General features: G+C 40.0%; 1 protein-coding gene across 2 annotated transcripts; it reads right to left on the bottom strand.

Annotated features, from left to right (window-relative positions):
* Positions 1 to 100: 100 nt before the first annotated feature.
* ttc29 (tetratricopeptide repeat domain 29) lies at positions 101 to 13,519 on the bottom strand. Of its 2 annotated transcripts, none has more exons than XM_017351381.4 (10): positions 13,168 to 13,519; positions 12,993 to 13,064; positions 12,807 to 12,890; positions 11,753 to 11,928; positions 10,844 to 11,023; positions 9,255 to 9,467; positions 6,992 to 7,077; positions 6,834 to 6,925; positions 2,838 to 2,961; positions 101 to 582 (listed from the first exon to the last, which is right to left on the bottom strand). In XM_017351381.4, the coding sequence occupies exons 2-10, from the start codon at positions 13,061 to 13,063 to the stop codon at positions 319 to 321; spliced, it is 1,290 nt and encodes a 429-aa protein (XP_017206870.2). In that variant the 5' UTR covers position 13,064; positions 13,168 to 13,519; the 3' UTR covers positions 101 to 318.
* Between the last annotated feature and the right edge of the window lie 227 nt (positions 13,520 to 13,746).

Here is a 13,746-nt window from a genome sequence, read left to right as displayed (position 1 = left end):
ATGTCATTTCACTACATGTGTGGACATACAGTGGAACGAAACGTCGTGTCTCGCTGGGCCACGGTGGAACGAATCATAAATAAGAACACAACACTGAATGTAAGAGCCATATGTTTTGGCGTTTATTGCGATAACGATATTGTTGACAATACAGTTTAAGTTTAAGCGTGGACATACAGTGGAACGAAATGTCAGACTTATTTAACATCTTGTTAAAAGACTAAAATTAGAGCCCTTTAAACCAAAAGGGCTCATTAACCCAATACTTTATTTAGACATTTCATCAGTCCACTCTTCATTTCCAGTAGAGAGTGCGAGTCATGGAACGACAGTGTTAGACTGAGCTGTTGACTCTGGCTCACTTGATGCTGCCGAACTGAAGCGGTCCTCTCGCCTGTCCTTCCAGGCGAGTAGTGCGTCTAAGTTCTGGTCTTGTATGAGTTTCATATATGCGGGAAAAGTGCTGAGCGCACGAGTAATGCCCACATACACCTGAGCTTCCTGCACTCTCCTCGGACAACCCTCAAGACAGGCAAGCTCAAGCGCGCGCTCAAAATACACACGAGCTTCGCCGTACCGCTTCTGGACAAACACACACACATAATATTGATGTCAAATGTTGTAAAATTAAAATACGTTTCATGATTTTACATGTGCATTGCTGTAGCGAAGTAATGTACATTAATCGTGTACAAATTAACACTTTTGCTTCATATCAATAAAAAACATGTCTACAGCCACTGGCTACTTTATTAGGTACACCTGTCCAACTGCTCTAAAGGAAATTTCTGATCAGCCAATCACATGGCTGCAGCTCAATGCATTTAGGCATGTAGACGTGGTCAATATGATCTGCTGCAGTTCGAGCATCAGAATGGAGAACAAAGGCGATTTAAGTGACCGAACGTGGCATGGTTAGTGCAATCCGAGCTGGTCTGAGTATTTCAGAAGCTGCTGATCTACTGGGATTTTCATGCACAACCATATATCCAGAGTGAAGTATGGGAGACAAATATCCAGTGAGCGGCAGTTCTTTGGGCGCAAATGCCTTGTTAATGTCAGAGGAGAATGGCCAGACTGGCTTCAGCTGACAGAAAGGCAACAGTAACTCAAATAAGCACTCGATACAACCGAGGTCTGCAGAAGAGCATCTCTGAACACACAACACATCCAACCTTGAGGCGGATGGGCTACAGCAGCAGAAGACCACACCGGGTGCCGCTCCTGTCAGCTAAGAACAGGAAACTGAGGCTACAATTCACACAGGCTCACCAAAACTGGACAATAGAAGATTGGAGAAACGTTGCCTGGTTTGATGAGTCTCCATTTCTGCTGTGACATTCGGAGGGTCGGGTCAGAATTTGCCAACAACAACATAAAAGCATTGATCCGTTCTGCCTTGTATCAACAGTTCAGGCTGCTGGTGGTGTAATGGTGTGGGGGATACCACTCGCTGGTCCTCAGCACTTTGGTACGGTCAGTGAAAGCCCCAGATCGCCAACATTGGTATAAGATCGGATCGTAGCAGCCACCTGGAAACCCGGCCCTCCCGTAATTTCATGGAAATTCAGTACACAGCGGCAAAAGCTGAACTCATTTGAAACTTGACCACCGCACATGTGTAGGAACAGCTGATGGTGGCCATTGTGATGACAAACGGCAGAGGATCGTGAGCTCACAAACGCATTTAAATCTAAACAAAGCTGCATGCGTCGCGTTTTCAACGTGGTTTTAGACGCGATATGACAATATAAAGAGTTAGCCTGATACAGTACAAGCAGTTCCAAGTAACAAAACACAATTAAATACATAATTTGCAAGCTAGAGAAAACAAGGAGGCAGCCATTTTAATCGCACTAAAGTTACTTCCACTTGTGAAATGGAGGAAGAAACTGGTCCATGAACTGTAATCAAACCCTTGGGAACAACTGGTCGGAACCAAAGTTCACAGGGCTGTGTTCTCTGGACTCCTCTCAAGCGGTGGACTTCTACATTCCAATTGGTTGCCGCTGAACCGTGTCATAGCTCATTACCATAAAGCTTGATTTCAACTCTCCTTGACGCCAGTGTTGCCAGATTGGGCGGGTCTGAATTTATTTTTGCGGGTAAAAATGACATAGGCGGGTAGTGTAAAATTGGGCGTTTTGTAACGGCATGCCCGCCAGCCCATCTTCACTTATAAACCTGTTCTGATCTCCCAAACAGGTGCCATAGCCCCGGTTCTCCACATACAAACGCTTACAACAGTTGTAATCTCCCAACGAGACACACCCTCTCCCCATCCCCCCCCACCCCCAACCCTGCTCCTCAGCAGGTTATTATAGTCTACAGATTGTTTGGCGGTGCTTTTAAGGCTTTCAGCAGGTTTTAGATTGGCTGTAAACAGTCGGTTACATCTGGCAACACTGCTTGACACCCACACCGGCGAAAACATGCCGCGCCGCTATTAAAAATAAATGACTTCCGGCTACTTTAACACCATCGCCGCTTTCGGTGTGAACGCACGGTCAGGGGTAAAATTTGAAGCCCTTCCCCTTCACACTCTGTTTCAAGAGCCAAGGGGAAGGAGTAGGGGTACAAAAATACAATTGGGATTGGGTCTTAATCGTTTCCCCTCCCACTTCAATGACATCTCTGATCTTCTCTGATTGGTGTTCACTGGTATAAGGGCGGGATCAACATGCCAATCACATGAGATCCACTGACGCTAAACCACATCAATCCAATCTATTCCCAACAAATCCTCCATCAGTCTTCAGAGTTTGACTAGAATATACAACTTCCAAGTCATTATAATCTGCAACAAATTCTAATATCAAACCGAGTTTCTCTCTTACCTGAGATTTGAGGATGTGTCCGAGGCTCATATAGGCTCTCTCCAGGTTTTGGTCCTGTTTGCTGCTTTTACAAGTCTCAACATACTTCTCCCATAATTCAATTGCCTCGGTTATTTTGCCTTCACTGTAACACAAACACACAAGTACTGAGGAAAAAAGACATCATAGCTATACACATTTAGCAAACCAAAAATATAAACACTGCCGTTATCAGTGTTCTCAGCTTAAACCATAATATCCGAATTCATTGTATTAAAACTAGCCGATTAGCATTCAGAGATGTGGTTGCTCTCTTGGCACTGTTTATCAGTTATACTGCTACCTCCTGGACAAATTTTATAGTATTAAACATCCTGAGAGGTTTATTTAATAATGTTGTACAAGGGGATCGCAAGCAGGGTAGGAATTACAGGGGGGTATGGGGGGATTGACCCCTCTAAACAATGCTTGATCCCCCTGAAGGGCATCAAAACAAGATGTATTGAGGGGTCAGCCCTTTTACAGTGAAAAATAGGTTTCTATTATCTGTATCTTCAATGTTAATGATTAAAAAATATATAATATAATACAGGGGTGGCTTAGTGGTTAGCACTGTCGCCTCACAGCAAGAAGGTCGCTGGTTCGAGTGCAGGCTGGGTCAGTTGGCATTTCTTTGAGGAGTTTGCATGTTCTCCCCGTGTTGGTATGGGTTTCCCCCGGGTGCTCGTGGGTAACAAGTATGCCAGACTACACGTTCATTCACGATCAGTCATCCCGTGACGTCTACGATAAACGTTATTTCCCACAAGTGTTGCTATAACGATATTTCTAATTTTTTAAAATCTTATTTCAGTCTCAATAAACACTGATGCTTGCAGACAACTAATAACTACATTATTTAAGGGCATTCGTAAAGACATAGATAGGATCAAACTTAGGATTCCTTTGTAATATTAAGATATTTTCTTTGAAATCAAAATGTATATTTTCCTGTCAGGGTTGCTTATTAAACACTCCCTCGGTTAAACTTGCTGCGAGTGAGAAGGAGAAAATGAAAGCACATAAGCACCGAGGAAAAATCAAAGGCCCAAGACATAATCTTTGAAGTAATGACATAAAAAAATAGCGAATATATAACTGAGGTTTGTAATGCAATCACACTAAAGCATTCATTTAATCCTTATTTTCCTCAGAGCGAAACAAATCGTCCACCCGTATAGTTGAGTAGTGGAGGGGCACAAACAAAAATACAATTCGTATTTCGGCTTAGTCCCTGTATTATTCAGGGATCGCCACAGTGGAATGAATCGCCAACTTATCCAGCATGTGTTTTATGCAGCGGATGCCCTTAAAGCTGCAACCCATCACTGGGGAACACCCATACACACTCATTCACACACATACACTACAGACTTTATCTTACAGAATTTATCTTACCCAATTCACCTGTACCACGTGTCTTTGGAAAAATTGCTATAATTTTGATCTTAATTCTAATATATATTGGTCTCAGTGATCTATAAACAAAAATAACAAATAACATTTGAGGTGAAGCACTTCAAAACAAGTCTATATAGGCTGAAACATGAATTGCCATGAGATTGTGTTGGTTTGTTAAATGAAATAATAATCTAGCCTAAATAAAATGAAGTGAAATATTCAGTTTCAGAGAAGCTGATATTAAGCTGTTTTCACTATTAAGGACACATTTATTAAGCAGGAATTGCTATTGCAGTGTATTCGCAGCACTGAACATGTTCCCAGATTAATTCGGGAGAACAAACTCTGTCGGAAGGATGAGAGAACTCAGAAACTCTTCATGAGAATGGAGATGTCTGCATATTTGTGCTAGTCTGTCAGATAAAATTGGTTAAACCACTTTAATATTTTAGAAAACATAGTTACAGTTTGCATAACCAATGATTGATCTTATCCACCCGTGACCCACCCATACGTAAATATGAGGTCTATTTTTTTGATTACCTGACCGGCTGTATCTGCTGAGATAACCGAGAAATGACATGCTCCTATTGCACAGTGTCTGAAGAACGAGAACTCGTCGTGATGAACGAGAAAAAAATTAAACATGCTAGACTTTCTCTGATGGTGTCATGAGGCTTCGCAGGCATGGTATCGGTTGTCTTGAACCATGCCACATTACACAAAAAGAAACAATTAAATCTTGTGTCACAATGCTCATTTGTCGTTTACAAATCCCCACGACCCCCTACATCAAAGAAATTGTGCCGAAATCGTGACAAATTTGTGTGATCTGACCAGGGCTTTATTTTTATATGTACAGTTTAAATCAGAAGTTTACATACACTCTAAAAAATGAACATAACCATTGTTTTTTTTTTTAAATGTCTGATGGTAAACCATACTAAACATTTACTATTTTAGGTCCGTTAAGATTACCTAAATGATTTACATTTGCTAAATGCCAGAATAATGTGAGAATTTTTTTTTTTGAGAATTTTTTTTTATTAATTTCTAGACAGTCAAAAGTTTACACACATTTCCTTGGTATTTTTTAGCTTTGCTTTTAAACTGTATAACTTTGGTCAAATGTTTTGGATATCCTTCCTCTAGCTTCTCACAATAGTTTGAAGGAAATTTGGCCCATTCCTCCTGACAGAATTGGTGTAACTGAGTCAGTCTTGCTCGTACAAGCTTTTTCAACTCTGCCCACAAATTTTCTATAGGATTGAGATCAGGGCTTTGTGATGGCCATTCCAAAACATTCCCTCTGTTGTCCTTACAGCACATTTTAACTAATTTGGCAGTATGCTTACGGTCATGGTCTGTTATGAAGACCCTTTTGTGGCCAAGTTTTAATTTCCTGGCTGATGTCTTGAGATGCTGCTTCAGTATTTCTACATAATGTTCTTTCTTCATGATGCCATCTATGCTGTGAAGTGGACCAGTCCCTCCTGCAGCAAAACAGCCCCACAACTGATGCTCCCATACTTCACAGTTGGGATGGTGTTCCTAGGCTTGTGCGCTTTCCCCTTTGTCCTCCAAATGTAACACTGGTCATTATGACCAAACAGTTCAATGTTAGCTCCATCAGACCACAGGAAATGTCTCCAAAAATGTGTTTTTTTCCCAGTGTAATTTAGCAAATTGTATTCTTGCTTTGTTGTTGATTCTTGCTTGTTGATTTTCCCATGTTGTCACACAAGGAAGCAGTGTGTTTGAGCTTTTCCTTAAATACTGTTCTACAGTTGTGCCTCCAATTTACTCAAATGTTGTCAATTAGCCAATCAGAAACTTCCAAAACTTTTACACCATCATTTGAGCTTTTTCAGATGCAGAATAAACTTATTGTATGTAAACTTTTGACTTTCAAGTTATAACAATTTCTCAAAAAAAAAAAAAAAAAAACTTGCTGGTTTCAACTGTATATACTAGTGCATCACACTTCTTACATTTTGTTAGCAACCCTCATCTTCTGACAATCCGATGGGTTCGTAAAGAACATGATTTCATCAGGATTTTTTCACTGTCCTATATATTTTTCTTATTTCAAGACCATTTCAAGTGGATAGACAGAAAAAAAGACAATCTTAACTTCAGTTCATTCATTCATTCATTTTCTTGTCAACTTAGTCCCTTTATTAATCCAGGGTCGCCACAGCAGAATGAACCGCCAACTTATCCAGCAAGTTTTTACGCAGCAGATGCCCTTCCAGCCGCAACCCATCTCTGGGAAACATCCACACACACATTCACACACTACGGACAATTTACCCAACCAAATTCACCTGTACCACATGTCTTTGGACTGTGGGGGAAACCGGAGCACCCGGAGGAAACCCACGCAAAGGCAGGGAGAACATGCAAACTCCACACAGAAACACCAACTGAGCCGAGGTTCCAACCAGCAACCTTCTTGCTGTGAGGCGACAGCACAACCTACTGCGCCACTGCCTCGCCCTTACTTCAGTTTCATGTCGACTCTTAAATTTAATGTCTGAAAGTGTGTATGTGTGTATCTGTTTGTATCTCCTGTACCTCTCCAGACATTTGGCCATGGCTTCATGTGCTCTTCCCAGACTGTCTGTGTCTTCAAGTGTCAAGGCGATCTCCATATATGAGCTTAAAAACTGTCGAAAGCAACATTAGCTTCGATAAGCGGAATGAACAAACAGAATTAGTGAGTCCGAACACACCTTCATAGCAATCTTCTGGTCTCCTGTGCTCTGATAGGCTAGACCCAGTCTATAGGCGGCCTCTCCTTCCAGCGCTCGATCTCCCGCTACAAGAGAAAATGTATTGAGGTGTTAGTTTGATTTGCATAAGCAACCAAGCTTTTGAAAATCGAAACTATACTAAAACTATGACTGCATCTGAAATCACATACTTCCCTACTATGTAGTGTGCGATCAGTATGGGAACCATGTAAGAATATCCGAATTCATAGTATTTTAAAAACAATCAAGTACCCGAATGGCTTATTACTACTGATGATATTCTGAAGTGTGCTTTCAATGGATACTTTATTATCCCATGAGGCCATGCGAGAGAATTTATGCAGTGACGCGTGTAGGTCATGAGATAGTAGTACGTCCAGAGGTGCAAAGAAACTAATTACATGTACTTAAATGACTGTGATCGTCACGTAATTGTTAGTAGTTAAAAAAATGTGTACATACTTAATGCTGTATCGGTGCATTTACTGTGCCTTTTTCCTCTAACCTGCAGTAACTCATTCATTCATGTTCTTGTCGGCTTAGTCTCTTTATTAATCCGGGGTCGCCACAGCGGAATAAACCGCCAACTTATCCAGCAAGTTTTTACGCAGCAGATGCCCTTCCAGCCGCAACCCATCTCTGGGAAACATCCACACACATATTCACACACACACTCACACACTACGGACAATTTAGCCAACCCAATTCACCTGTACCGCATGTCTTTGGACTGTGGGGGAAACCGGAGCACCCGGAGGAAACCCATGCGAAGGCAGGGAGAACATGCAAACTCCACACAGAAACGCCAACTGAGCTGAAGTTCAAACCAGCGACCTTCTTGCTGTGAGGCAACAGCACTACCTACTGCGCCACTGCCTCACCCACCTGCAGTAACTACTTTTTTAAATTGTCTACAGTGATTGGCTAAGTAGAGTAATCTGTTCCGTGATACCCGTCCAATTAAATCATGCATAGAAAAATTGCTAAATGGCCTTAATAACTAAATGTACTACAGAATGTTACGTTTTATAAATCATTAACAGATGGCATGTTTTCTATCAATGCTGCAGGATCTTCGTTTGGGGCGCTGCCTGCTGGACACTCATAGCTAGGGCCAGAAGGAATCTGCGGACGTTCTTGCTATTTCTGCTGAGAATTTTAGTAAAAATATGCGGATTTCTGCAGAATTATTTTGGGAGTATCATAACTAAAATCTTAATATGTAAAATAAAAAAATAATACCTTTTTAACTTTTATTTAATGTTTAAAATGAAATTCACTTATAATATATCTACTAAAAGACAGAAAATATTACTGTACAGACTGCATTGTACATAAATCAGATGAACATTTCCACATTAGTCAATAATATTACTGTAAATATTTTAAAAACTAATTAGATATAGATTTACACACATTTACTTAAGAAAATAAACAGAATTAATGATGTGCTACATATCTGCAGAATTCTGCGCGCACAGATTCCGTGTGGGCCTACTCATAGCATGTTAGTCAGTGTTCAAAGTGTATAATTTAAGCATATAACAGTAGATATCACTGGATTTACTTTTCCCTTAGGTTAAACAGATTTCGGTCAGTTTACACAGATCAAGTGTTCACAGAGAGGTCAACTTTTTTTCATGTACACTCAAAACAATTGTGTTTGTTTTTTGTTTAAACTGCTTATTTGAGATGAGCTAAAACAACACAATTGAGTTCATTGTTTTATGTTCAATCCATTTAAATTTGTAAAACCTAATAAGATTACTTAATTCCTTCATGTTGCTCTAACACACATCGATTGAGTGGAATACAGAATTTTTTTACAGTGTAGTTGAGTTAGGGTGCATGGCCAACTGTGAACCTATAGCTAATGTAAATCACTGTCAAGTCTGGTTTATACTTCTGCGTCAAAAGATCGGCGTGACCCACGGCACAAGCCTTGCTCGTTGCCGTGCATTTATAACTCTGAGCACTGTTTGTGTTCCTCTGTAATAACACTTCCTAAACACTAGCTAGCAGTGAGGTCCCGCTCACACTCGTCAGTGCTACCAAGCCGACCAATCACAGAACTTGCGCTATGCGTTGTTGCAATGCGTAGTTACATTCTTTTGAGGTGTGCGTCAATGTCGCGACGGCCACGGAGAGGGCTATGAGTCTATGTGTAGGTTGCGCCATAGCATACGCGTGCTCTTGACGCAGAAGTATAAATCAGCCTTAAGAGTGAACAGTGTGTGCATACACTCTTTAGCAATAGTATAGGCCTTTCTAGACATCTTAATGGCCTGCTCATATTGTTGATCCTGCAGAGATCTCTGTGCCATCAGCGTGTAGACCGTCTGGAGCTCTTCACATGAGCGAGAGTGCTGCATCCGGCCGTTGCTGTCCTGCCAAGTTCGGCCTGCGGTTAGCTGATAAAACACCTCCAAATGCTCTTGTGCAAGCTCAAGATCACCTGTAAAACATGCAGACACACACAGACACTTTTACAGCAATCTTTATGGGGACTTCGCATAGACATAATAATTGTTATACTGTACAAACTATATTCTATCCAGGGCTCAACAATAAGGACTGCCTGATGGCCCGGGGCCAGCGTGTGAGATGCTCGGGACAGTAGACAGGATCGTTACTGGCCCGATCGGGCCACTGTTGCCTTGTTACTAAAGTTTAATTTGCCTGTGACTATTTGTCAATTGCGTGCAAATACAGTTTTAGAATTGAGAAACAGTTTGTATTTTCAAGCCTTCAAATGCTACCTTCTCGGTTCTTCTTATCTGATTGGATGATGTGAGCACATTATTAGTACAGGGAAGAGACAGCAACATGGCGGTAACATCAAATGATGATGTTAAAGGAAAACGTTTGTTTCTAACGTCTTGGAAGCAGACATATACCAGGGTACACCACGACTAAAAAAAATGAAGTGATCTTTTGTACAGTTTGCCGTCAGTTTGGCTGGTCTTTAGCCATCTTTTGTTTCAAAACACTTTGAATTTTGCTCATTACACATTTATAATTTTTAAAAAATATTTAAATTCTATATTTACAAACATTTTGACACTTTTTGTTATATTTGTGGCTAAGAAATAGCTATTAACTTTTTTTGGAGGGGCCAGTGAAAATATTGGCAGGGCAAGTAAAAATCTGAACCATTAGTCCGATTGGGCCAGCAGAAAAAAATCCTTAGCGTTGAACCCTGCTATCCCCTACCCCAACTCAACCCAACCCAACCCTACTCTATTCCCTACCCCAACTCAACTCCCTTCAATTTACCTCAACCCTACCCTACTCTATCCCCTACCCCAACTCAACCCAACCATCCCCTACCCTACCCCAGCCCCAACTCCAACTCAGCTCAACCCTACCTTACCCTACCCTATCTTCTACCCCAACCTAACCATACCCTACCCCAGTGTTTCTCAACCATGTTCCTGGAGGACCACCAGCTCTCACATTTTCGTTGTCTCCCTAACCAAATACCTCTGATTCAGATCATCAGCTCATGAGCAGAGACTGAAAGACCTGTAATGGGTGAGACAGACAAAGGAGACATCCAAAACATGCAGTGTTGGTGGTTCTCCAAGAATGTGGTTGAGAAACACTGCCCTACCCTATCACTTACCCCCTAACCCCAACCAAAAACTACTTCCCTCAAAGCACACATTCTGCAGTTTTACAGTGTCAAAATACTTTTCCTTAAGGGAACCACCAAAAAAAGCCCCCTTAAGGTCAAAATTTACTGGTATTACTATATTTATGGGGACCATTTGGCACTATGACTCTACATTTAATTTTAAAATCAAAAACCTGCGTATGTGTGTGCGTTACCTTTCTCTAAATAAGCTTGTCCCACAAGTGACCTGGCCTCAGCTTCTCTTTTGCCAGAGTCCATTATGACCTTGCGAGCTGAACGGAGTGCCAGCTCAAGGAAATGATGCTTCATCCATTTGTCCTCTGTGAAAAACCTGGCCAGAAGCATGTGGTTCTCATACGCCTCATCATACTTTCCTACAGCACAAAACACAGATCCAGAGGATTTAATGTAGTACAGTTGAAGTCAGAATTATTAGCCCACCTCTATATTTTTTCCCCACAATTTATTCAACGGAGAGAAGTTTTTCTAAACATAATAGTTTTAATAGCCCATAAGACACTAGTATTCATCCTAAAGTGCAATTTAAAGGCTTAACTAGGTTAATTAGGCAAGTTATTGTATAACAGTTGTTTGTTCTGTAGACAATCGAGAATAAAATATTTAAGGGGGCTAATAATATTGACCTTAAAATGGTTTAAAAAGAAAAAAAATGCTTTTATTCTAGCCGAAATAAAACCAATAAGATGTTTTCCAGAAGAAAAAAATGATAGAAAATACTGTGAAAAATTCCTTGCTCTGTTAAGGGAAATATAAGCAAAATAAAAAATCACAGGAGAGTGAATAATTTTGACTTGAACTATATATATTCTCAAGGGGAAGAGAGATGATTAACATTATTAGAGATTATTGATAAACATTATTAGTAAACAACATATTGGAGAAGTCTAAATTTATAGAGCCACGGCGGTTCATTCTGTGTGTCAACGCCAGATTAATAAAGGGACTAAGCCAAAAAGAAAACAAATGAATGGTCTCATGGCTTCTTCAAAATTTGTAATTATAACGGGAGTCATGAGTATAAAGAAAAGTTAGTCAATTTGATCAGAACACAAGGGTTAAAAAAAAAAGGGTAGAACAATTACCAGCTCTCTCTGCCGCCTCAGCCCGAGTGAGGTGAAGCTGTAGAGTCTGCAGTTTGTGCGGATCGTCGTCCGCTTCATCCCAGCGCTGCAGAAGTGCGAACAGCTCCTTAAATGAGTGTGGAAAGCCGTCTCGAAGCATCTCTACGCAAATATTCTGACGCAAAGGCTTCCCTATTCTGCAGAGACAGACAGGGAAAAGGCATTATAGCTATCTATTTATCTTTTATAAATTGAAAAACATTAACTTCTAATGTAAACGAGGAGTCACAACTATTGGTAAAATGGGTACGGAATATTAAGACGGTATTTATTGTAGAATTAATAGTACAATATACACATCGCAGACATCTGTGATTAAATTACATTTATATGCCAAGCACGATGGCTCAGTGGTTAGCACTGTCACCTCAAAGCAAGAAGATCGCTGGTTCGAGCCCTGGTTGGGTCAGTTGGCATTTCTGTGTGGAGTTTGCATGTTCTCCCCGTGTTGGCGTGGGTTTCCTCCGGGTGCTCCGATTTCCCCCACAGTCCAAACACATGCGCTATAGGGCAATTGTGTAGGGTAAATTCTCTGTAGTCTGTGTGAATGAGTGTGTATGGGGGTTTCCCAGTGATAGGCTGCAGCTGGAAGGGCATCTACTGCGTTAAACATATACTGGATAAGTTGGCGGTTCATTCCGCTGTGCCGATCAATGATTAATAAAGGAACTAAGCTGAAAAGAAAATGAATGAATGAGTAATCAGTAAAGTCATATGTTTGATGTTTAAGTATCATATGTTTGGTGTTAGTTTTTTTATTATTATGGTTTAAATTTGTCTTTTAAAATGGTTTTAGCGTCATTGTCTTTTGTTATGTTTTGTATGAAATTTGGTTATAGCTTTCAAATGTTTTAATACAATGTAAATTTGTCTTCTAGTCTTGACTGTTGAGCTTAATTATTATTATTTTTATCATTATTTTAATTCGTTGGACCCCAGGAAGAATAGCTACTACACTGATAGAGGCTAATGACGATCAAAATAAACAATAGATAATCAACTGTATCTGTCTTACTGTGCTATTTCGGTCTCAGTCATTTTGTTTGGTTCCTCTCCAACAGGACTGCCGGAATTCTTCTTATTACACCGAGGGAAAGACCTAAACATACAAAAAAAAAAAAAAAAAACAAAAAAAAAAAAAACATTCACGCATTTTGTTTGAAGGCAAAACGTTCAGTATGAGAGAAAAATACGAGTTTACTTGGATGTCGGTGTTGTCCTGTTGGTTTTCTGAGGACTGTGGATCATAGAAAACCGAGTTTTCGAAGACATGCTGCTGAGTAAGTTTAAATAACAAAAAAGAAGTTATAATTTAGCTAAAAACGACAGATATAACAAGACACGTTACTTTGTATGAAGATGCGATTTAACGTTACCTGGTTGTCAGATTTGTCAGCGTTAACAAAATGTTGCCATAGCGACCAAGCTGACAACTAACTACTGTGAGATGAATTCGTGCAAAACTTATATAGAAATTTGCCACTCAATTTAAATGACTGAAAGTAATGGGATGGTATGTAGTGACGAGTAATAAATAACCTGTTATATAAGCTTTGTTGATACTTCAAGTCCACAAAAGCTGAAGAGCTTCCCTGGTGACCATACGAGGTCGCTGTAGTGTTATTTATGATTTTTTTTTTTTTTAGTTTTATTTATAGAGCACATATACAATTTACACAGGCCAACCAAAAATACAAATGTTACTAATAACATAAATAACTAAAATATAAATTACTTTAATATTAATAATACTTTAATATTAAAGTAATTACTATTACTTTATAAATTATTGATAAACTGGATCGAGTATATATATATTATTATATTATATTATATATGTGTGTGTGTGTGTGTGTGTGTGTGTGTGTGTGTGTGTGTGTGTGTGTGTGTGTGTGTGTGTGTGTGTGTGTGTGTGTGTGTGTGTGTGTGTGTGATTAGGGTTGGAGCTAAAATCT

The sequence above is a fragment of the Danio rerio genome, chromosome 16, assembly GCF_049306965.1.
Source record: "Danio rerio strain Tuebingen ecotype United States chromosome 16, GRCz12tu, whole genome shotgun sequence".
Classification (NCBI taxonomy): Eukaryota; Metazoa; Chordata; class Actinopteri; order Cypriniformes; family Danionidae; genus Danio; species Danio rerio.
This window is presented reverse-complemented; position numbering and strand designations above follow the sequence as displayed.